Here is a 24,980-nt window from a genome sequence, read left to right as displayed (position 1 = left end):
CTGCTCTAGTGGAAGGTGTCCCTGCCCATGGCAAGGGTTGGAGCTGGATGAGCTTTAAGGTCCCTTCCAACACAAACCATTCCATGATTCCATGATCCTCACCCCATATCTGCAACTTCTCCCTCTTTTTAGGCTATTTCAGTTTTCTACGGCTTTTCTACCATATAAAATATAAATTACTGGATAAGATGTGCAAACGGAGCTTTCCACATGATGAGCCCCTGGTCCTTGAGCTGTGCCCTAGGAGCAATAAAGTCCTTCCTAAATAATTAAGCAGGTAATAATTAACATGTTCCCTCTGTGCAGTATTTACAGCCTGGTTTTAATGCAGAGGAAAAGTTCAGGCATCCTTTTTGGTAGGTTTTTTGTTGCAGCACAAGCCCTTGGGCAAAGTGGGGCTGAGCAGGGGTGTTGGAGCTGGATGGAAGCATCCCAATCCCTGCATGGGCACATTGGAAAGCTTCAAATGTTGCTCCAGAGCATGGTTTCCAGGCTTCCAAGGCAAATCCTTGCCAACCTTTCCCAGGAGGAGAAGGACCAGGATGCAGAAGATGGACCCTTTAGAGCCTTGAGCTGTGCTTTGTGGCTATGGGTGGATGGGAAAGGGTCCTTATCAACGTATGGCTGTTAGTTTTAAGCATTTTAATGGTTGTGGAGCCTTTGACAGGGATAAATTCTGTCTCTTCCCTTTTCCATCAAAAGGCAATCCCAGGCACAGGTTGGGTGGAGAAGTGATTCCGAGCAGCCCCGAGGAGAAGGACTTGGAGGTGTTCATTGGTGGAAGCTCCCCATGACCCGGCTTCAGCATGCACTTGAGCCCAGAACCCCCCCGTGTGCTGGGCTGCACCCCTAGAGCATGCGCAGCAGCTCAGGGAGGGGATCCTGCCCCTCTGCTGCAGGACGGGGAGACCTGAGAGCAGCTCCAGTGCCTAAAGGGGCTGCAGCAAACCTGGAGAGGGGCTTTGGACAAGGGCCTGTAGGGACAGGCCAAGGGGAATAGCTTTAACCTGCCCGAGGGGAGACTGAGATGAGCTCTTAGGCAGAAGCTCTTCCCTGTGAGGGTGCTGAGGCGCTGGCACAGGGTGCCCAGAGAAGCTGTGGCTGCCCCATCTCTGGCAGTATTCAAGGCCAGGTTGGACCCAGGGGCTTGGAGCAAGCTGCTCTAGTAGAAGGTGTCCCTGCCCATGGCAGGGGGTTGGAACTGGATGGTCTTAAGGTCCTTTCCCACTGAAACCATTCCATGATTCCATGATTCTCTACAAGCTGTAATTTCAAGCGAGACACACGCTGCAGGCAGCACCGTGGGACCGCTTGGCTGTGGATTCCTTTAGAGGAGCAAGAAAGAAAGGAATCAGGCTGCAGCCCCCGCTATTAATCATAGCTGTAATCATGCATTTAATGAACATGACAGCTCCTGCTCCCTCCGGAGGGACGCGTTGAGTCTCGCGCCTGGGGTTTAGGTACAGCAATCACTTCTCACCGCTCGCGCTTGAGAACACCCCGAGCCGCCGGAGCAGCCAGCGTCAGGTTGGGATGATGCATTGAGAGGAAGAAGCCCGTTTGCACGGGCTGTGTATTTCCTTACAGATGATGTGCTTCAAACCGACTTAAATCATTAAGAAAGGGGGGAAAAAAGAGGAGGAAAAAACACCTGTCCCTTAGGCAGGGTATAAAATATCCAGCCTGACACCGCCGTGCTGGGTGTAATCACTTCAAAAGCCCTTAATGTGCACTTCTTGATGCTCTCCCCAGCAGCTCTTCGTTTTCCCTGCTTTTTTTTTTCCCTCCCCCTGTTGTTCCCACTGCCATGGAGTGTGCACAGGGGAGGAACTTGCCATGGCACTTCTTTACATCTCTGCAGTGAGGGACTTGTGTAATATAGACGAAGATACGGGTCGTGCGCAATGATCCGACAGCATCACTGCATCCCGACGTTCACACTCACCCCAGTTGGAGAGTAACTGGGGAGGAAAATGGGACAGTTTTGTGTCTGGCATCTGTCCTGCAAAGTAAAATCATGTCTGGACCAATGGAGGCTCCCGGAGTCAACCGCTCTGGGCATCCTTTTGGCTTCTTGTTTAATATACTCCAACTTGCTGCAATTTCAGCTTCTAAGTTTTTAAGTCCACCCTTATCCAGTTCCCTGGTGTGTTGCTCAGCCCCAGTTTCACCCCAGTTTTGGATTGCTTTGATAATATAGACACTGTATTATCTGAATCACCACTGCCTGCAAAATATCGGATGCTTTGCATTTAGTAATGAAAAGCTCTTGGTGATGGCACTAAGTGAGCATCCCAAGTTGGTACCCACTGTAAATACCCAAACTTGGGTTCTCCTTAAACATCTGAGCCATCAAACTGCGTCTCCTCCATCTTCCCCTGTGCTGCTGGGATGCTCACAGAGCCCTGCTTGTATTGAAACTGATTTTTACACGATACAAAAGCTTCTAAAAATACTCCCCCATAAATCCCAATCGACGGCACAAGGTTTAATTACGGAGCTTCTTATCCAGCAGCGTGAGGCAGGCACTGGGTTGTCTCCTCCTGGGTAAATATTGAGGTGCTTTTCTAATGGTTCAGAGAGGATTTGCATGCAGGGTGAGCAATTAGGGGGTGGATGAAGGGTTTCTTTGCCAGCTGCCAGCCTGATGCTTTGCCAGGCATGGTCGGCAGCCCTGGACAGATGCATCCAACCCGGATTCTGCTGTGGATGGGACCGGCTCTCAGGTGGTTAAACTGCCTCCAGGCTGCGAGTTAATTCACAGCAAGAGGTGTAATAGGAGATGAGCATCACTTGTCCATGTGTAATAACATAACTTCTTGCCAGAAGATAAAATCTGGGCAAAAGCCACCCCAGACATCATGCTGTGGATATATTTTTGCTATCTATAAATGAAAAACCAGTGGCGTGATGCTGTTGCAACCTTTATTTCTTTACTTACCTATTTATTCCTTTAGTGATTTACCCTTTCTGGCCAGGATGTGCTTGTCAGGCTGCTTTAACTGAAAGGATGGCACACAAGCAGGGAGCGTGTCTGTCCCCAAGAGTCTGCTTTTATGTGAGGTATTAAATATTCAGGGACACTGTCTGCTGCCCTGGAGAGCAGCTCCTGGTATAGCCCATCCTGCTGAGCTTGCTTTAAGGAGCATTAAGCATAACAGCAGAGGGCAGAGGGATGCTCTGTTCCTACACTAATGGTTGGACTTTAATTTGGGTCTTTCTCCCTGCATGGAATGGTTTGGGTTGGAAGGGACCTTAAAGCTCATCCAGCTCCAACCCCTTGCCACGGGCAGGGGCACCTTCCACTAGAGCAGCTTGCTCCAAGCCCCTGTGTCCAACCTGACCTTGAACACTGCCAGGGATGGGGCAGCCACGGCTTCCTTGGTTCAGTTGGGTGGTCAACCTTGGTAGCCTCAGCGACATCCTCACTAAGAGATGCTCAGTGGCATCTTCAGAGCAACCCAACATTGATGTCTATTTATTTTAGCACTGAAAAGATGCTCTTATATAGCATCATTGAATCACAGAATGGTTTGGGTTGAAAAAGACCTTAGGATCATCCAGTTCCAACCCCCTGCCATGGGCAGGGACACCTCACACTAGACCATGTCACCCAAAGCGCTGTCCAAGCTGGCCTTGAACACTGCCAGGGATGGAGCATTCACAACTTTACCAAATCATTTACCACTTCTTTAGAGCAAAGAAGCTCTGAAACGAGGGGGAAGCTGAAAGAAAGAGATGCAAAATACCCCTCAGCAGTGCCTCCGACGCCCGGTTAACACTCAACACGCTCACATCAAGCTCGAGCGAGCTTGCCGCAAGCTTCAACGCGCTTACCAGTGAGTTACACAGAGTTTACTCCGTGCCTCTGATCGACAGGCGTGTGCCACCCGCTCCCGCATCGCCGGTGCTTTGAGTAGCAGAGGGAACAGATGGGGCTTTGCCGCCGGCGGCAGCCCGAGTGACAGCTCGCGCGTGGGGAGAGCGCGCTGCCGCTCGATCAAATTCCACTCCTTCACTTCCCAACACGCCCGGGCTGGCAGGTGAGTGACTGAGCCACCTGGAAAACCGGGAGCCAGCCTTTGTTTGCAGCTCGTTCTTTTCCGCCCCGCTCAAGGACGGTTTAATTACGTGAGCGCATGTAGCCGACACAGCAACTGGGTTTCCCCAGCCAAGCCAAGCCAAGCTGAGCGTGGAAGTGATAGGAAAAGCATGGGGGTTGTGCAGAGGGGGGGTGTTGGCACGTTTAGGTGCTGAGGGGAAAGGTTCCTGTTGTGTTTGGAGCTGGGAAGGAGACTTTTTGCTGTGGTTGGTGTGTTGGTGCCAGCGGTGTGGTCCAGAAAGAGCATCCTCACCCGTCTGGGCTCTGAGAGCTTCTTGCTTAGGGTTAAGGTCATAAGATCATAGTACCATTTAATACTTTGGGTTGGAAGGGACTTTTGAAGGTCATCTAGTCCAACCCTTCTGTAATGAGCTGGGACATGTTCAACTAGATCAGGTTGCTCACAGCCTCATCCAACCTGACCTCGACTGTCCAAGGGATGAGGCACCTACGACCTGTCTAAGCAACCTGTTCCAGTGTCTCTTCACCCTTATCATAAAGACTTTCTTTCTTATATCCAGCCTTAATCTCCCTCCTTTTAGTTTAAAACCATGACCCCTTACCCTGTCATTCCAGACCGTACTAAAAAGACTGTCCCCAACTTTCTTCTCAGCCCCTATGAAAGGCTGCAAGGGCTCCCTGAAGCCTTCTCCATGCAGAACCACCCCAACTCTCAGCCGTTCCTCACAGCAGAGGTGTCCTATCCCTCTGATCACTTTATGGACCGAAGATACTGAGAACTGCATGAAATGCATTGATTCTGACCAAATGATCTCTGTTTTCCTCTGTTTCCAGCAGGGAGGTTGCAGTGTACACCCGGTGCTGGCTTCTCTCCATCCAGCTGCCTGAACAGATCAGCCACGAGCCGATACATCGCCAGGTCTGTACTTATGGGGAGGAGCAACATGCTCCCCCTCCTAATGCTGCCTGTGATTTATGCTTGGGAGGGTGTCAGAAGCTTGAGATGCTGCTATTTAAGTGGCTGTTTATTCACTGGAGCTCTGGTCGCTGCTTTTCCCCAGCCTCTGCTCTGAGGTGGTTGTAAGCTCAGCAGAAAGCCATGGTTTCTGCTTGGGAGGCTCTTTGAAAGGTTCTCAATGCATAGAAACACCTTCCTGTGAGCAAAGAATTCCAAATCCTACTTAGAAAGTCCCTTTTTAAACCAATCATATTGTTCTCAAGGGGGATTTGGGTTTTTTTTGAAGTCCATCCCAATTTAACCCAGCAAACGTGGAGGTTTTCCTTCTCTTTTTCCCTTCCAGAAAGTGGGAATTTGCCACATGGAAAGCACCTTGTATAGAAGAATGATGTTATGCTGCTGGTGTTCAAAGCCCTGCTGCCTTTCTCATTCCATTCTTGTGTTGTGCTACACATAGTGCAACACATCCTCATGTCTTTGAGTATGAGCATTTGCAGACAAGTCCTTCTTAACTGCAGCAGACTAAATGTGGTGGTTCCAGATGTCCATATACAGACACAATGCCAGATTCTAGCTGTATTTTATCTAACCTGAACATCCCCTGTTTCAGTCTGAACCCATCACCCCTTGTCCTATCACTCCAGTCCCTGATGAAGAGTCCCTCCCCAGCATCCTTGTAGCCTCCTTCAGACACTGGAAGCTGCTCTGAGGTCTCCACACAGCTTCTCTTCTCCAGCCTGAACAGCCCCAATGTTCTCAGCCTGTCTCCATACAGGAGGTGCTCCAGGCCCTGCTCGTCCTCGTGGCCTCCTCTAGACTTGCTTCAAGAGCTCCGTGTCCTTCTTATGTTGAGGACACCAGAAGTGTACACAGTGCTGCAAGTGGGGTCTCAACGAGAGCAGAGTAGAGGGGCAGGAGCACCTCCTTCAGTATGGTATCATACCATATTGTGGCTTTCTTTGCCTTAGCCTTTTAACCACCTCAAGTACGAAGAAGCAATAAGTGATGGAGCTTTGTGTCACCCCCAGGCCATTTATGATGAAAGAGGTGGTGGCATTTCTAATGCTGAAACAGGGCTTTCACATTCAGTGTTTTGGCTGTGTAAAGTTTTCTTCTCATTGCATTTTAACTCAAGAACTGCAGACAACCAATAATAATAGAGGTAAAAATGTGCAGTCACCTGTAAATACATTGCTTAAGCAAATATCTGTCATGGGTAATGCTACTTTGAACCTTAGACCTGTGTTTCTCACACCAGGAGGACCAAGACTTTGGAAATACATACATATTATATACATATATCAACAATTTTCTATATCAGTATTAATCCTTAATCCCTAGGGAATCAATGCATATAACTACCCAGAGAACCTGAGTGGCTTCATCTGTCCCCATCCAGAGCACTGTGTCCTCTGCAAACCTGAGTTGACCGTCATGTATCATCTGATTATGTACTCCAAGAGATAAAATCTGCTCTCTCTAGTGTTGCATTCAGCCTATCTCATCACTTCCCCTCTTCCTCCTGGTCTCATGCCTCTCTATAGCTGCTGGGTGATTACCTCTCCAGCTGGAAGCTCATGGAAAACGTGTGCTAAGCACATTTGATATCCTTCAGGAACTTCTAGTGGTACCAGGCAATTAACAGCAACTTCTTCTGGTACTTGGTATTAACCTTGTGTTCCACTGGCTATCCTGTTGGCTGTTTGCCACTTAAAGGACTTGAATAGCAGCAGGTCAGCTGGCAGGGACACGTGCAGAAGTGCCCTCAAAGTTGCTTGATGTTTGCATCTTGTGCTGCACGAGACCAGCATGGGAGAAGATGGGTTTTGCCTCACAGGGTTCCCCAGAACCGCAGGAAGCTCTCTCCATATTCATAGAATCATAGGAGAGAATCATGGTTATGGGGGTGGGAAGGGATCTCTGGAGATGCTGTCCTTCCTCTTGCTCCAGAAGACCCAACCCCCTGCCATGGGCAGGGACACCTTCCACTAGAGCAGGGTGCTCCAAGCCTTGAGCACTGCCAGGGATGGGGCAGTCACAGCTTCTCTGGGCACCCTGTGCCAGCGCCTCAGCACCCTCACAGGGAAGAGCTTCTGCCTAAGAGCTCATCTCAGTCTCCCCTCTGGCAGGTTAAAGCCATTCCCCTTGGCCTGGCCCTACAGGCCCTTGTCCAAAGCCCCTCTCCAGCTTTCCTGCAGCCCCTTCAGGCAGTGGAGCTGCTCTAAGGTCTCCCCTTCAGGAGCCTTCTCTTCTCCAGGCTGCCCCAGCCCAGCTCTCTCAGCCTGGCTCCAGAGCAGAGCTGCTCCAGCCCTCGCAGCATCTCAGTGGCCTCCTCTGGCCTCACTCCAACAGCTCCACGTCCCTATTGCGCTGCTGCCCCAGAGCTGGATCAGGACTGCAGGAGGGGTCTCCCCAGGGCGCAGCAGAGGGGGAGAATCCCTTCCCTAACCTGCTGCTCATGCTTCATGGCAAAGTTGGCTGAAAATAAGACCTAACAGCTTATGGCCCAGCAGGAGCTTCCTGAATATCTCACTCTTTCTTCAAAGGGAACTTGGGCTCCTCTGTGTTGTTGAAGTGTCTTCTCTATGTCATTGTTGTGTTGAACACTTTACCTGACCCTGTCTCTCTTTCCTTTTCAGCCGTGCTGTTCAGCGGAGTTTGGCCATCATCCGTCAAGCCAAGCAGAAGAAAAAGAAGAAGGAGTACTGTATGTACTACAACCGCTTCGGCAAGTGTAACCGGGGGGACAGCTGCCCCTACATCCATGATCCAGACAAGGTGGCAGTCTGCACCAGGTATGGATGGACCCAGCAACATCATGCTTTGATCCATCATTGTAGACTAAGCCATTGGTTGGCTTTGGTGTTTGCTCATACAACCATCGAATCATGGAATCAACCAGGTTGGAAAAGCCCTTTAAGCTCATCCAGTCCAACCGTTCCCCAGCCCTGCCAAGGCCACCACTGACCCATGGCACTGAGGCCTCGTCTCCATGGTGTGTGAACACTTGCAGGGCTGGTAACTGCAGCCCTGCCCTGGGCAGCCTGTTCCAATGCCTGAGCACCCTCTGGGGAAGGAATTGCTCCTCAGCTCCATCTAAACCTCCCTGGTGCAGCTTGAGGCCATTATCTGGGATATTCCTTGGGGAAACAACCAGACAATGGAGATGTAAGACCACGAGGATAGCTGGTCTGGGTCAAGCCTAGGGTCTACCCAACACTTGGGTTGGCAGGTACCTATAGGAGGAGGACAGGACAAGGCAGACAGAGAAGGGCTCTTTCTCTTCGCTGGCACTAGAGCTTCTGGCAGTGAAGCCCTGCAGCCTTGCTAAGGTTTGTCTTTCAATTGCTAGAGGTTGCTACCAAACCATCGAGTAATAGTTCATAGTTCTTCTTTTGGGTGAATTTACTTTGTCCTTTAACACGTGGTATTTATGACAGTGGGTTGCACAACTGAATTATGGACTGCATGGAAAGTGTTTCCTCACTGCTCAACTACTGTGCTGGGTTCCTCCTCACTGGTAGTCATGGAGAAGGAGTGATTGCCTTCTAGGCATCAGTTAACAGCTATGTCGTCCTCTCTTCCCTGTCCAAACTTCCCAAATTGGAGAATGATGGTCTGTTCAATCTTTTCTGGTAATTTTACCCTAAATTTAGCCATCATTTTACATGTATCAATGCCAATAAAGCAACACACCACCAGCCTCCAGGTTAAATAACACATTTTGGTTGTTCTGCACGGCCTGTAGGGATTACAGAAATTATTTCACATTTTGGAGATGGATACCATTCATTCATTCATGCATTCATTCAATGGTTATGGTTGGAAAGGACCTTAAGATCATCCAGTTGCAACACATGCCACGGACAGGGACACCTCACACTAGACCGTAACACCCAAGGCTCTGTCCAGTCTGGCCTTGAACACTGCCAGGGATGGAGCATTCACAATTTCCCTGGGCAGCCCATTCCAGCGCCTCACCACCCTCACAGTAAAGAACTTCTTCCTTATCTCCAACCTGAACTTCCCCTGTTTCAGTTTGAACCCATCACCCCTTGTCCTATCACTCCAGTCCCTGATGAAGAGTCCCTCTCCAGCATCCTTGCAGCCCCCTTCAGACACTGGAAGCTGCTCTGAGGTCTTCACGCAGCTTCTCTTCTGCAGGCTCAACAGCCCCAATGTTCTCAGCCTCTCTCCATACAGGAGGTGCTCCAGCCCCTTAGCATCCTCGTGGCCTCCTCTGCACTTGCTCCAAGAGCTCCATGTCCTATCACCAGCACCTTTAAGTAACCTTCCCTAGCATAGTCCAGAAGCTCTAAAATTATTCAAAACTCAGAGCAGTGTTTTAAGAATTAGCAATAAAATCCTAAAAATTCTTAATGAGAATAATTGTCCTTAGTGATGTACTCACTGCTCTGAGGTTGAGGATGCCATCAGGGGTTGCCAGGTGGAATGCAGAACCTAAACCATATAACCAGTTCTCAAAGAGACCATCTGACATGAATGATTTTATGAGTCCTGGGTAATACCTGATGCAGATACTGGAGCAGTGCAGATGTGATTGACTTAAGAGCCTGCACTGACCATATAGTAGGTGATTTCTTCTAGCAGCGCTTCTCAGATCCATGCAGCAGGTTTGAATCCTTCAGCCTGTGTCTCTTTGCAGCTACAAGACTTGATAATATATTACAGGAGAGCTGATCCATGGTGCCAGCTCATTGTTCCTGCCTAACACTTGATTAAACTGCATTCTATGTCATTTAAAAAGTGAGGAAAAGCCAACTCTACCGATGAACATCTTGAGTCATTTCTCTGTGCAAGTGCTCCCATGCTGGAATCATTTGGAGTTTTCACAAAGCTCGATGGGAGATCACAGAGGAGGGAAAGGTGATTATTGGGGTTCAACTGGTTTCTTATTCTCTTATAACACATCCTTATGAGCATGGAGATGGTTATGTCCTAGGTATCTGGTCAGGTTTACTTCTTGTGACAAAGAGGACAAGGGATGCAAGCTACTGAGTCCTCACTTTGAATCATAGAATGGTTTGGGTTGGCAAGGACCCATCCAGTTCCAAACCCCTGCCATGAGCAGGGACACCTTCCACTAGAGCAGGGTGCTCCAAGCCCTGTCCAACCTGGCCTTGAACACTACCAGGGATAGGACAGCCACAACTTCCCTGTTCAACCTCTGCAAGTGTCCCACCACCCTCATAATAAAGAACTAATGTCTAATCTAAATCTCCCCTCTCTCAGAATCCCTTTTTCTTCTTATGTTGGTGACCAAAGCTGCTTTTGGGCTTTGCTCCTTGCATACTTTAGGAATTCCTGGACCTTGAGGTCTTTTGAGTCTCCATCCTGCCCCATTTCAGTGGATCACTAGAGGACAACACTGATTTTCTCCCAGTCCTTTGTCTCTTTACCCTGGTGCCTTCTAGCTCCAGCCCTCTTCTTTAGTTTGAGATTATCATCTCTTTATTTTTCTCAGTCTGCTTTTGATTTAAGGTGTCCTTTAACTTGCAGACCTGGGTGTTTTGAGGAGGTGCACATAGCTATGCTGTGATCACAGTCTGCAAACCTTGTCATCAAGCTGGTTTTCCCACCTATATTTTCCCCATTTTATACTTTGTTCAACTCAGTTCTATTTGATTTTTAATGGATCTCTCCATGCTCATCTCTAAATTTACCCAGATTTATAAATAAAGCATATTCTGTGCTCCACAACCTCCCATACCCCTGGAGTCTCCTTCTGGGGGGTTCAGACCAGCACTGTCCCCATGATAACATGTACTTTATTCTGCTGTCACATTGGTAGCTCGTAGAAAAACTTCTGAGTCCAAACATCTTCATGTCCTTTGGGATCTTGGTTGTGTCCCTGTCCCTTCACCTCCTGGTTGTTGGCCACACACACTTGGAGGTCCTCCTTGTGGTTTATCCAGCATCTGGTGTCATCGGGGCTCTAGGAAGGACCTTTCTTCTTAAGAGAGCATCAACTCTGAACCTCGGGCCTTGTTCTACCTACAAATGAGCTGCCAAATACAATGAAAGAACAAAATCTATCAGGAAGCATCAACTGCTCTTCCAACAAGAAGGACCTTTAGCATTTTAGGGCATGATATGGGCTTTAACAGCAACCTTGGCAGCAGTTGTGTTTATGGCCTTGGGTACACCTGGTAATGGAGCAAGGCAGATGCTTGGTGTTTAAAACCATGTTCTTTGTGATCCATCTCGTGCTCAACCCTCTCCTTCTGGTGTCTCTGCAGGTTTCTCCGTGGCACTTGCAAGAAGACGGATGGGACCTGTTCCTTTTCCCACAAGGTGTCCAAGGACAAGGTCTGTATGGGCTTCCCAAGGAGCGTGGTGTGGCTGTATGAGCGAGCGGACACTGGTGGTTGTAGGGAAGTCCACCTCATTGAGTTTGCTTGCCAGGCTGTTGAGGCTCATGATGGACTCTTCATCAGGGACTGTAGCAACAGGACAAGGGGTGATGGGTTCAAACTGAAACAGGGGAAGTTCAGGTTGGAGATAAGGAAGAAGTTCTTTACTGTGAGGGTGCTGAGGCACAGGAACAGGCTGCCTAAGGAAGTGGTAAATGCTCCATCCCTGGCAGTGTTCAAGGCCAGGTTGGACACAGGGGCTTGGAGCAAGCTGCTCTAGTGGAAGGTGTCTGTGCCCGTGGAAGGGGTTGGAACTGGATGGTCCTTTCCAACCCAAGTCATTCTGTGAGTCTGTGATGGGGTTGTGAGAGAAAAGAGGGTCTCTTCAACTGGCGTGGTGGTTGAATACTTGAATGCATGCTGTGCATTGATACGTGAGTGTTATACATGGATGCATTAAGCAGCAGATTGGAAACGAGGGCACTCGCGTTGGGTAACGTGTGTTGGGTTAAGGAGTGTTTAAACTTCAAGTATCCAAGAGAAGGAGCGCAGGAACAGCGTTTAGTTGTGTCTAAACCTTAGCTACCTCTGTAAGATCACCCTTCCTTCTAAATAACCCTGTGCTAGCATTGCAGGAGGATGTTTTAACATCCAAGAACTTGGAGGTATAAATTAACGTCTCTAAGAAGCCAAGCAGCGAAACCAAGTGGCAAAACAGCTTCTGAGTTCATCGTGGGTTTCAACCCTCTTGATGTATTTGAGGGTCTGCAGTTTTATTACATGGAGCAAGGTGGAAAAATAATTAGGTTTGCTTTTAGTGATTGTCAGTTGGTGATTTAACAGCTGAAGCTCCATTCAGCAGCTGGATCTCCAGTTGGATGTAGCTTTAGAGACCTCAAGTGTTGAAGCTGGTGCTGAAGGTTAAGTGTAGCTGCGGGTCCTGAGCTGGGATGTGCTCCAGGCACCTGTTTATGTTCAGCTTTATGGGATGGATGTGGAGGATCATTTCTCTGCTACAAAGGATCACCCAGACAACAGCAGTGAGGTTAATCCCACCAGGGTATTGAAACCCCAACCAGTGTCACTGTGACCTGCTCTGCTGTCGGGATGAGATAGAATCCTCAAATCATAGAATAGCTAGGGTCAGAAAGGACCTCAAGATCACCCAGTTCCAACCTCCCTGCCATGGGCAGGGACACCTCACACTAGACCATGTCACCCAAGGCTCTGTCCAAGCTGGCCTTGAACACTGCCAGGGATGGAGCATTCACAGCTTCCCTGGGCAAGCCATTCCAGCGCCTCAGCACCCTCACAATAAAGAATTTCATCCTTATATCCAGTCTAAACTTCCCCTGTTTCAGTTTGAACCCATCACGCCTTGTCGTATCACTGCAGTCCCTGATGAAGAGTCCCTCTCCAGCATCCTTGTAGCCCCCTTCAGACACTGGAAGCTGCTCCGAGGTCTCCACACAGCTTCTCTTCTCCAGGCTCAACAGCCCCAATGTTCTCAGCCTGTCTCCATACAGGAGGTGCTCCAGCCCCTGATCATCCTTGTGGCCTCCTCTGCACTTGCTCCAACAGCTCCATGTCCTTTTTATGTCAAGGACAGCAGAACTGCACACAGTGCTGCAAGTGAGGTCTCAGAAGAGCAGAGTAAAGGGGCAGGATCACCTCCTTCAACCTGCTGGTCACGCTCCTTTTGATGCAGCCCCAGATACGGTTGGTTATTGGGCTGCAAGCACACACAGAAGCCAGCTCACGTTAAGTTTCTCATCAATCAACACCCCCAAGTCCTTCTCCACAGGGCCAGAAAGCGGGATGCAAACAAGGACCAGTTTACCCAGAGAAGCCTGTAAGGCTCAGCCCTTCATTGTGTCACTCAAGGAGTCTGTAGCCTCCCTTGGCTGTATTTCTGGTGTCATTTGTCAGAGCTTTCATAGCTGGGCCTGGGGCATGGCAGGGACTGGAGATTGCCTGGTTCTGGAAGTGCTGCTTTGAATTACTCATGCTTTGGTTTATTTAACCTGTGCCCTGTGAACTGTCATTATGACACCTTCTTCTCCCCGCTCTCAGACGTCACCATCCTCCATTCCCCATCCACAGCATCATGGAGGTAAGAGAATAATACAATGGTTTGTGTTGGAAGGGACCTTAAAGCTCATCCAGTTCCAACCCCCTGCCCTGGGCAGGGACACCTTCCATTAGAGCAGGGTGCTCCAAGCCCTGTCTAGCCTGGCCTTGAGCACTGCCAGGGATGGAGCAATTCCATTGCAACTATAAGGATGGGGTAATTACAGTGCAATTAGTGACCTGTAAAGGAATTATCCCATGGGACATGAGGTCTCATCAGGGTCTGGGACAACACCTTGTCCAGCAGCACTTGCCTTCAGGAGCACAGTTCTCTTGTCTTCTCTTCCCTCCGTTTGCCTGAGGCACGTTCCTTGTCAGCAGGGAGCTCATAAGTTATCCTGGCAGTGAGCAGAGCTGCTCTGAACCAGCCACAAAGCACCAGATGGTTTTTACATGTATTTCTCTTCAGAGTCACTTAATCACGAGTATATAAAATAGAGAAGGTAGGCTGGGGACAGCTGTACTCCCTGCCTCGTGGCGTGTCAGAGGAGGGATGGGGATGAGAATTGATAGAAGGGAAAAAGGCCGGTTTGCTTTTTTCCCTTCCTATAACAGATAGTTAGACTTCAGAAATGAAGAAGCCAGGAAAGAAGAAAGCTTTGCAAGGGGGACTGGCTGTTGGGAGTGAATATGGGGCCAGTGACCTCTTGTTCAGCCTGGAGAAGGCTGCAGGGAGAGCTTAAAGCAGCTCCCAGTGCCCCAAGGGGCTACAGGAAACCTGGAGAGGGGCTTGGGACAAGGGCCTGTAGGGACAGGCCAGGGGGAATGGCTTTAACCTGCCAGAGGGGAGACTGAGATGAGCTCTTAGGCAGAAGCTCTTCCCTGTGAGGGTGCTGAGGCACTGGCACAGGGTGCCCAGAGAAGCTGTGGCCGCCCCATCCATGGTTCAGGGCCAACCGGTCTGTGATCCTATGGCTCTTTTCACCTGAGTGAAGGAGGATGAGGCACCCCAGAGGCGGTTCAGAGATCTCTCCACTCACCACCTTGTCATCAGCACAGGCTGGAAGAGGAACAGCCTCTTCTGTGGAGTTCAAGCTTGTTTCAGGGTGATTTATGGCTGCGGGGATGCTGCTACCCAAAGCGAGCGGCTGCTTTGCTCTTCGACTCCTGGACTCCCTGTTAACCCGGGTGATCGCTAGCAAAGGTGGTGTTAGCCTCATTTATCAGCAGAGGAGGAGGGCAGGTGAAGTTGCTAAGTAGAGATAATACCCTGTTTTCCCTCCCCATTCTGTGTTTTGGGAGTAGATCCCACCTCTTCCTGGGATGAGGGATTGGAAGGGTGGCTTGGTTTTGGCTGAGTTGGGGTTGTAATGCGATGAATGGTATTGTTATGGTGGTTAATGGTGATGTGGTGTCACTTGTGGTTTGGGGGGTCCCCAGTTCTGCTGATGCCCCATTAGTTGACTCTCAGAACGTTGTGGTTATGGGGGGGACACCCCACAAGCTCCTCATCACAGAAGCTTCAGGTTATTGTTGTGTATCCCACCTCAGTGGGAAGTCCCTGGGGATGCAGCCCTGTATCCAGTCCACAGGGTGAAGGACCAAGGTCTTGCAGGGCTTAGCTATTGGTTTGAGGACAAAACTCTTGCTCAACCTTGGGACCATCCCGTGCCTCAGTTTCCCTGATGAAAAATGGGGACAATCCCTCTGTTTTCTATGGGAAAGCTGCATGGGTTCAGCTTTCCTGTACTTGCTTTTCCCCATCTTTGCTCCAAGCAGAGGATGGTCTCTGGCATATGAGGGTGCTCCAGATGGGCACAGATCTTTGCAGATGCTTTCAAAATCCACACTGCTCCCCTGGCAATGGAAAAAGGAGCCTGGAGGAGAGGGAAAGCTGGTGGTTGTGGAATTCTGCTCCACAGAGGATGCAGGGCAGAGCCCTCAGGATCCATCAGTGATCATAGAATCACAGAATGCTTTGGGTTGGAAAGGACCTTAAGATCATCCAGTTCCAACCCCTGCCATGGGCAGGGACCCCTTCCACTAGAGCAGGGTGCTCCAAGCCCCTGTGTCCAACCTGGCCTTGAACCCTGCCAGGGATGGGGCAGCCCCAGCTTCTCTGGGCACTCTGTGCCAGCGCCTCAGCACCCTCACAGGGAAGAGCTTCTGGCTTGTATCCAACCTGAACCTCCCCTGTTTCAGTCTGAACCCATCACCCCTTGTCCTATCACTGCAGTCCCTGATGAAGAGTCCCTCTCCAGCAACCTTGTAGCCCCCTTCAGACACTGGAAGCTGCTCTGAGGTCTCCACACAGCTTCTCTTCTCCAGGCTGAGCAGCCCCAATGTTCTCAGCCTGTCTCCATACAGGAGGTGCTCCAGCCCCTTAGCATCCTCGTGGCCTCCTCTGGACTCGCTCTGGATGGAGCATTCACCACTTCCTTGGCAAAGGGGATTTCTCTGTGACGGGGCTGATCCACCAGCACCTCCCAGTGATTGAGGGACACCAGTAAATGTGAATGAAAGGGTTTGTGAGTGAAGGTTAGCGAGAGGCTAAGACCGGGGCACCCGCCCGCTGCTGCTACAACAGCTTTTCCCCTTGAGGAACTCGCAAAGAATCAGCATTTTTCTCCCTAATAGAGCTTCAAAACTCTGTTGTGAGCAATTTGGAGCTTCACGTGGAGTTTCGGGTTCATTAGCTGCTGCCTCCAAAGCGTGTTCGGAGTCAAAAGCTGTCTAATACGGACGCCCCGCACCACTGCCTTGAATTAATGTTATTGTTATTTGTGTGGACGTAGTGGGGTGCAAACAAGGTTAATTGAAATGAGAGTGCTGCTTCCTCTTGATAATGGCTCGGGCTTGACAGCGAGGAGGAGTTGAGGTTTGTAGCAGAGCTGCCTTTATTACCCCTTTTTATTAGAGCTAATTTGGGCTCTAGATCAAAAACTACATTAAGGGAATCATTTACGGTCACACCACCAGCACCAAACCCAGATAGCCCCCGAGCCCTGTCCTTTATGTTAATGCCTGCAGTTAAAAGACAATTAAAAATAAACTCTTCTCTTTTAAAGCACCCTTTGTTTTCTTTCCTCTCGGCTTCCCTCTCGATCTCTCTTTGCTTGGAATGAAGCAAATGAGTTCAAACCCTAATGTGCCCTTCAGGGAAAAAGGGATTGTTTCCCGATAGCCTCCACTGGGCTCATTGCAGGATTGTAAATATTAGTTTGGGGTTGCTCAAACTGCTGGGATTGAGATGCTACCGGTGAGCAGAGGGAGGGATGCAGGACCGAGCAGGAAGGGAATCCAGCATGTAGGCAAGCAGCAAGGGATTAAACAGGAGGAGCCGGACCACCGCGATGGCTTCGGGAAGCGCATGATCCCGTCAGCAGCTGCCTTGTTGGGTTGGGAAGTTGTCTGTGGTAGCCGGTGAGTTAAAGATGCTGGGATGTCACAGCAGGCTGGTAATCTGTTTTTAATTGTAACAGCTGCCGGAAGGTGAAGTTTGTGCTTGGAGGACGAGGAGGATCCTTCCTCGGTTGCTTTTGCTATCCACATCGGCTGTTGTGATGCTAAAGCTTCAGGAGAAGGGCTTTGCTCTGTCAGTTTAACCACTCTCTTCCTTGACTGCTTGCAGCAGGATGCCAGGGTCTCCTCCTCCTTTCCTTCCCTCCTGGAGCATCCTTCCTGCAGCATCCCTTATGAAGCACACAGGGACAAGCATCGTGACATCGCTTGAAGCCCTTGGTGTGATGCAGCCCCCCCTTAAATGCTTGTAGAGGTGGAAACACTTCCCCCTTCCTAGGACCCACCTTTGGGAGCCTTTCTCTAACCACATGCTCTGGATCCTGCAGCAGCTCCATGTCCATGGAATTGCCAAATAGAGGGGGCACCCCCAGGATGCTGGTTTGGCCTTTGCATTGGCCAGAACAAGCTTAATAAGCAAAGTGCAAGATCCTGCACCTGGGTTGGGGCAATCCCAGGCACAGCAACAGGTTGATGTCCCCAACATAAGAAAGACATGGAGCTGTTGGAGCAAGTCCAGAGGAGGCCACGAGGATGAGCAGGAGCTGGAGCACCTCCTGTATGGAGCCAGGCTGAGAACATTGGGGCTGTTGAGCCTGGAGAAGAGAAGCTGCGTGGAGACCTCAGAGCAGCTTCCAGTGTCTGAAGGGGGCTACAAGGATGCTGGGGAGGGACTCTTCATCAGGGACTGGAGTGATAGGACAAGGGGTGATGGGTTCAAACTGAAACAGGGGAAGTTCAGGTTGGAGATAAGGCAGAAGCTCTTCCCTGTGAGGGTGCTGAAGCGCTGGCACAGGGTGCCCAGAGAAGCTGTGGCTGCCCCATCCCTGGCAGTGTTCAAGGCCAGGTTGGACACAGGGGCTTGGAGCAAGCTGCTCTAGTGTGAGGTGTCCCTGCCCGTGTCAGGGGTTGGAAGTGAAAGATCTTATGGTCTTTTCCAACCCAAACCATTCCATGATTCTATGATTAACCTGCTGTGAGTGCAGCCAAGCTGCTGTGAGGCCTGCACTGCTGTTCCTATCACAGCCACTGCCTCATCTCATGGGAAGGGTGTTCTCCATCCTCAGCCATGCAACAGTGAGCTTGGCTTAATGCCTTTTGCCAGCAAGGAGCCCTGGCAGCAGTCAGTCCTGCTCTTCAAGGTTAGCTGGGAGGGTATCAGCAGCAGATGAATCTGCTCCATGCATCCTTGTGGTAACAGGGTTTATTACCATTCCCCCATCGTTTCCTTGTGCTGTGCAGAGGAAGTTTTCTTTCTGGTGCCAGTTTCATGTCTTCTACCCTGTCTCCAACATCCTGAAGGATGCTAAGGCGAGCGTGTTCACCCCCTGTGTATATATACACTGGGACCATGTAATGTCGGGGGGCTGTGTTGTATCGAGACCAATAAAAAAAGGTAAAAATTCCTCTGGGATCAATGAATGGCAAAAAGCACATATTTGTTTTACACATGGCACTGTCATATTTCAGTTCTGGGTGTTGGAATGGTTCCTAATCATGAACTGGGGGGAGCTCTGATGGGGTTTCTCATCCTCTGCCCTTGCAGATGCCAGTGTGCTCCTACTTCTTGAAGGGGATCTGCAGCAACAGCAACTGCCCCTACAGCCACGTCTATGTGTCCAGGAAGGCAGAAGTGTGCCAGGATTTCCTCAAAGGCTATTGTCCCATGGGAGAAAAGGTAAGGAGGGAACCAGCTCTTGGGCTTCTGGGATGGATGCTCCTTTGCTGAAGCCACAAGCTGTTTTCTGCACAAGCTACAGCACCAAAGGGAGCCATAGGGCTGGAAGCTGCTGAATACCTGGATGTGATGAACAGCAGTCTTGTGCCTTCCCAAAGGGTTCTGGGCAGGGGGAAAAAGAAGGAAACGAATGAGAGGCTGCAGCTTGCAAACATTGTGCTGGTGTTTCCTTAGGAAAAGCCTCCCTGGGGTTGTCCATGTTACCGGTGCCTGAGCCGATAGCCCCTGTCCTGGGAACTGCTCAGTTAAATAGATGAGAAGGGAAGGAAAAGGCTTCTGAATCCCTGTTTTGCATCCTAAACCCACAGATATTAATGCTGATTCTGCGCTCTGGCTCTGTGATAGATTAAAACTTGAGCCTTAGATCTTGTGGCTCAGTCTTAGCAGCAAGATCACCCCTCCTCACCGAGCCTCCAGCAGCTGAACCTCAGTCTCTGCCTAGTTATCTACCTGCGGGCTTTATGGTCCTCCAGGTCCCGAGGGTCCTCTGGTTTACATCAATGCTTTGAAGTCCTACATAGACTTAATGTGCACCCTGAGTAGACTTGCAGCCTTGTCTGTCAGCTTATGGTACTCTGCATGGCACACAGAGCTTGAAAGAGAGCAGCTTTCCTGGAGCAGGGTATGGTTTTGCTTAGACCTGCTGCTCGTGGAGGTTTCTAACTCCCCTGTGATTTCAGCTGCTTTTTACCAGGGAGGTTTGATGGGATGAGCATTTGGATGCATGGATCCATGTGCTGCTCTGGGCTGGAGCCTGAAGGGCTCTTCTCCTTTTCTTCATCCCTGTAGCTCTTGTTTACAGAGGTTCAACCCAGCAAATGAAGCTCAGCACCCATCTCTGTGGTGTCGTCATGCAGTCACCAGGCTGTCCTAGAAACCAAATGCAATGGTGGATGGTGCCTTTTGAAAGCAAATCCATCCTTCCAAGGGCCACGGTGATGCTGCAAGGGCTGGAGCAGCTCTGCTCTGGAGCCAGGATGAGAGAGTTGGGCTGGGGCAGCCTGGAGAAGAGAAGGCTCCTTAAAGGGAGACCTCAGAGCAGCTCCAGTGCCTAAAGGGGCTGCAGGAAAGCTGGAGAGGAGCTATGGACAAGGGCCTGTAGGGACAGGCCAAGGGGAATGGCTTTAACCTGCCCGAGGGGAGGCTGAGCTGAGCTCTTAGGCAGAAGCTCTTCCCTGTGAGGGTGCTGAGGCGCTGGCACAGGGTGCCCAGAGAAGCTGTGGCTGCCCCATGTCTGGCAGTGTTCAAGGCCAGGTTGGACCCAGGGGCTTGGAGCACCCTGCTCTAGTGGAAGGTGTCCCTGCCCATGGCAGGGGTTGGAACTGGATGACCTTTAAGGTCCCTTCCAACTCAATTCCATGAATCTTTCCCAAGGAGAACCCACTAAAGTACAAAAACCAGGTGAAAGGAAGGGATAAAAACCAAAAGTGAGAGCTTTAAGCAAAGCAGCAGTGTTGGGAAACACTAATACATTAGCCTGTGCCTAATTACTTTCTGTGGCAGCGTGTGGAGGAGACTGTGTGCAGGAGAAAACACTTCCTGCAAAGGAAAACACAGGCAGCACCACCTCCCTCCAGCACAGCCCCAACCACGCAGGCAGGATCCCTCCAATTATTTCCTCAACTATTCCAATTTAAATGAAAATATCAAAGAGATATTTAGAATATTTATTCTATTAGGGAAAGTGCTTACAGTGTCACTTTTGGAGTGTCAGGGAAGCATTCTCCTCCACATGATGGATAGCAGCCTGTAATTATAGATGGGGAGAAATTGCTGAGCGGGCCATATTTAGCTGGGGGAGAAGAAATCCCAGTGTGGGCCATTAAGGGTTAATTTTATTCTCTAAATAACATAAGGAAAGTGCTGAGTCGGTGCCTTTTGCCTCCAAGTAGAAAGTCCTCAAATGGACCCTGGAGAGTTGATCAGATTCTACTGAATCAAGTGAAAATGTGAACCTGGCTTCATAAAATGATGGCTTGTTAAAGATGCGCCCTCCCTTTCCTTATGAATAATTGAGGGTGGGAGTAAATCTCCTCTTGTTCTGCTTTTTCCCATCCAAGGAATGGGGAGAGCTGTCTGCGTGGGGTTTGAACCACAAACTCATGGATAGCAAAGGCGTGTGATACCGGAGTAGCATCCTTGGTGGATAAACTCAGGGCAGTAATAAGGAGTTCAGGTGTTGTGTTGGGCTTTGGCACACTGGGCTCTTCTCCCAGTTGTGTTTTCCTCTTTGTGCTCCCCCAAAGCAACACCATTTCTGGTTTCTATCAGACCTTCATCAAAAATGTCCATTATTATCCATAATTTATGATGTGTCATTGCAGTGTCGCCTCTTAAGTACCTTCTAGAATGTCTTGCAGGGTGCTGAGGCCAAGTTGAGCTGGCCTTTGACCCATCCCATGGGCTCTAACTCCCAGCTGTGTGAGCTCTTTGTGCAGATGATGCTGGGACCGACCCGCTCGGGCTTCATAAGGAGCTTGGAATCAAGTGAGAAAGTTTTAACTTTGCCTTCCCAAGTCCCTTTTTCAGGAATGGAGGCTGTAGAGGATAAAGGTTCCAACCCCCTTCCAGGTTGTCCCTCCTTGGAAGGCAGGGACACCTTCCACTAGAGCAGCTTGCTCCAAGCCCCTGTGTCCAACCTGGCCTTGAACACTGCCAGGGATGGGGCAGCCACAGCTTCTCTGGGCACCCTGTGCCAGTGCCTCAGCACCCTCACAGGGAAGAGCTTCTTCCTTATCTCCAACCTGAACTTCCCCTGTTTCAGTTTGTGTTACCCCTAATACTGATCATTTCCAGGAGGGAGCTGGTAGCAGAGCTATGACCTGGATCTCCAGCGTTCTCACCATTTCCTCTCTTGTGTGTTAGGGAGTTTTTCCACCCAGTTTCTCTGCCTTGTGTGTGCTTGTGGACCCACAGCTTCCTAAAGGGAACGGGGGGACCTGCAAGTTCAGCTTGGTGAAGCAGTTGGTGAAATATCTTAGAATCATAGAATGGTTTGTGTTGGAAAGGACCTTAAGGTCAAAGCTCCAAAAGACACGGCTCCAAGTAGCTCTGTGGCCCCAGTCATCTCTAAACACAACACATTTGTGTCTTAGCTAGAGCCATCAGGTGATGCCCACTGCAGAAGTCAACTTGCTGCCTTCCCTGGGGCTCCCTTACCCCATGGTCGTGCTGGGTAAGGCTGGTCCCTGTGGGCTGGTCACCTGCACTGGAGGAAGCTTGAAGAGAGAAGTGGGAAGAGAGGGGGAAATAGGGCTTCTCACAGGTGCTCCTGAGGGGTTTCCAAAGATGTTTTAATGCACTGAGCTATGGTCAAAGCTCCTCTTTGGTTCCTCATTCTTCCTCCCATATGGGTCCTTGTTTCTGCATCTCAACTTGGGGTATGGGTTCTGGGTGGTTATTTCCCTGCCAAGCCATTCTCCTTGCTGCACCCACTCTTGGCTCCTGAAATAATACCCAAAGAATATGAATTAATATGAAACAGTAGGAATTCATATGAAATAATATTAAATAATATGAATTAATATGAAATAATGTGAAATAATACTTGGCCCAAAGGAGCTCACTGAGTGATAATGCACATTGAACATCGGGCTGCTGTTGGAATACTTGGATGCCAGCCGTGGGCTGAAATCTGTGTGGCTAAGAGCCTGGACCTGGGAATTCCAACAACCACCTGCATTATTTAACAGACATGTAGATGTGCCACTTGGGGACATGGTTTAGTGGTCATTGGGCCACCATGGTTTAGTGGTGGCCTTGGCATTGCTGGGTTAGTGGTTGGACTTGGTGATCTCTTCAAGGTCTTTTCCAACCTAAATGATCCTATGATTCTATATCCAGAGATGACCCCAAGGAGCAGATGCCTTGAGATTTGCTTTGCAGGCACAAACCATGACTTACTGGGCATTAAACTGTATTTGTAAGACCCATACCTAGGGTAGGGTTTGGTGCTGGTGTCCTCCAGCCCTTGCAAGGTGTCAGAGCAAAGGCGAACGTATCATCCTGGTCCCTTCTAACTGCTGCATCTGTGAAACGGGTTTGTATTAACTAAGCTTGTCCCCCATGGTGTGCATTAGCGAGCGTGCCACATTCAATACCTATCTTCAGATTGTTTCCATCAGCTGCCTTGAAGCCTGTGGGTAAATTGTTCCCCCGTGGGAGCTGTTAAGCAGTGAGATGCAGGGAGTTTAAACAACGAGGCTCCTGTGCACAAGGAGATGCGCTGGAATAAATCATGGCTAAGAAGGGGCTCCAGTGTTTCCCAGCATCACCTCCCTCCCAGGGACCTCACCCAGCACAACCTGCCTCATCCCTGATGGTGAAGCTTGATGCCATCACACCACAGATGCTTGTGGTGGACCTGCCCATCAGCCTCCTAAAATCCATCATTCCTGATGAGTTTCTTGGCCATCGTCTTTTCACCAGAGCTCTGATTTGCACCTTATCCATGTGAAGTATTGGCAAAGCTCGTGTTAGCAAGGGCAGGTGTGGTTAGAGCCTGCTGCCCGAGGAAGTGTGGCTTCCTTGGGGAAAATCCTTTTCCCCCCTCAGGTAGAATGTGGTGTTTGCACAGTGGCAGCTGCTTGGGGTTTCTGCAGGAAACTCAAATGTGGGGACTTCTTCTTAGCTGCTGCCTTGTTCTCGTTTGTGTTTCTCTGGGCTGGTGATGCGTCAGGTTGGTTGTTTTCTCCTTTTCTGGTGGAAGTGTAACAGGTTCCCCCCAGAAACTCACTTCATGGGTCAGATGCGTTCAATTTAAAGCACTTCTTCAGGCAAAGCCACATGAGCTGGGTTAGCAGCTCACAGTTAAATGTCTTTTGGGCTTATCCAGTGCACGATGGAGAGTAACAGCTGAGGGTCCTTGTTCCCCTTCATCTGTTGTCACAGGGAGGTGAAGATCAATGTGAATCATCATTTAGTGAATCCCAGACCGGTTGGGTTGAAGGGACCTTAAAGCTCATCTGGCTCCAACCCCTGCCACAGGCAGGGACACCTTCCACTAGAGCAGGGTGCTCCAAGCCCCCGTGTCCAGCCTGGCCTTGAACACTGCCAGGGATGGGGCAGCCACAGCTTCTCTGGGCACCCTGTGCCAGAGCCTCAGCACCCTCACAGGGAAGAGCTTCTTCCTTATATCCAGTGTAAACCATCCCTCTTTCAGTTTAGAACCATTCCCCCTTGTCCTGTCACTACAGGACATTGTAAGAAGTCTCTGTCTTTGTTATCAGCCCCTTTTAAGTATTGAAAGGCTGCAAGCGGGGCACTCCAGAGAACAGGAAGAGGAGAAAGGTTTGCATGATTTTGCTGCTCATGTAACTTTTCATCTCAGTGATGACTACAGGCTGGGCAGAGAGTGGATGGAGCAGCCCTGGGGAGAAGGACTTGGGGTGTTGGGAGAGGGGAAGCTCCCCATAACCCGGCTTCAGTGTGTGCTTGAGCCCAGACACCACCACCACCCCCCCCCCCCCCCCCCCCCCCCCCCCCCCGTGTGTGCTGGGCTGCACCCCCAGAGCGTGAGCAGCAGCTCAGGGAGGGGATCCTGCCCCTCTGCTGCAGGAAGGGGAGACCTTAGAGCAGCTCCAGTGCCTAAAGGGGCTGCAGGAAACCTGGAGAGGGGCTTTGGACAAGGGCCTGTAGGGACAGGCCAAGGGGAATGGCTTTAACCTGCCCCAGGGGTGACTGAGATGAGCTCTTAGGCAGAAGCTCTTCCCTGTGAGGGTACTGAGGCGCTGGCACAGGGTGCCCAGAGAAGCTGTGGCTGCCCCATCCCTGGCAGTGTTCAAGGCCAGGTTGGACCCAGGGGCTTGGAGCACCCTGCTCTAGTGGAAGGTGTCCCTGCCTGTGGCAGGGGTGGGAGCTGGATGAGCTTTGAGGTCCCTCCCAACCCAAACCATTCCATGGTTCCTGCTGCAGACTTGTCTGGGTGGCACTGGAGATAACTCCTGTGGGGCAGCTGCTTCTCTGTGATAAGGCATTTTGTGACTTACCTTCTCCCCTCATTCAGAAACAGCTGATGGAGAGCACTGTCTTTGATGGCTCTTTTATAGTCCACTGCAGCTGTATGAAAATCAACTACAAAAGCAACTTTATGTTGTTTAATTTTGGCTCTGGTTGACAGATGTTCTCTGGGTGCTGGAGTTGCCTGCTTGGTTTCATTTGCTTTTCCTATAGCACACAGCAGAAATGTTCACTCAACAAACTGATTAGTAAGTAAAATCTTTATTTAAAACCCAAAATATAAAGTAGGGTTGGTAATGG

At 50.1% G+C, this 24,980-nt stretch overlaps 1 protein-coding gene across 2 annotated transcripts in view; it reads left to right on the top strand.

Moving 5' to 3' along the window:
• The window catches only part of ZC3H3 (zinc finger CCCH-type containing 3), a 156,566-nt gene that overhangs the window by 109,666 nt on the left and 21,920 nt on the right, over positions 1-24,980 (top strand). Inside the window, exons 6-9 of one of the 2 annotated variants that reach the window (XM_057406663.1) lie at positions 4,901-4,982; positions 7,661-7,816; positions 11,282-11,351; positions 18,531-18,662. In XM_057406663.1, the coding sequence (XP_057262646.1) occupies positions 4,901-4,982; positions 7,661-7,816; positions 11,282-11,351; positions 18,531-18,662 (440 nt within the window). Of the gene's footprint in view, positions 1-4,897; positions 4,983-7,660; positions 7,817-11,281; positions 11,352-18,530; positions 18,663-24,980 lie in introns of both variants that reach the window. The other variant, XM_057406662.1, reaches the window with a different exon arrangement.

Source organism: Pezoporus wallicus, unplaced genomic scaffold (assembly GCF_028554395.1).
Source record: "Pezoporus wallicus isolate ANWC-B61680 ecotype Strahan unplaced genomic scaffold, APGP_CSIRO_Pwel_v1 contig_13859, whole genome shotgun sequence".
NCBI classification, from domain to species: Eukaryota; Metazoa; Chordata; class Aves; order Psittaciformes; family Psittacidae; genus Pezoporus; species Pezoporus wallicus.
Note: the sequence above shows the minus strand (reverse complement) of the source record. Positions and strands in the feature narration are given on the sequence as shown.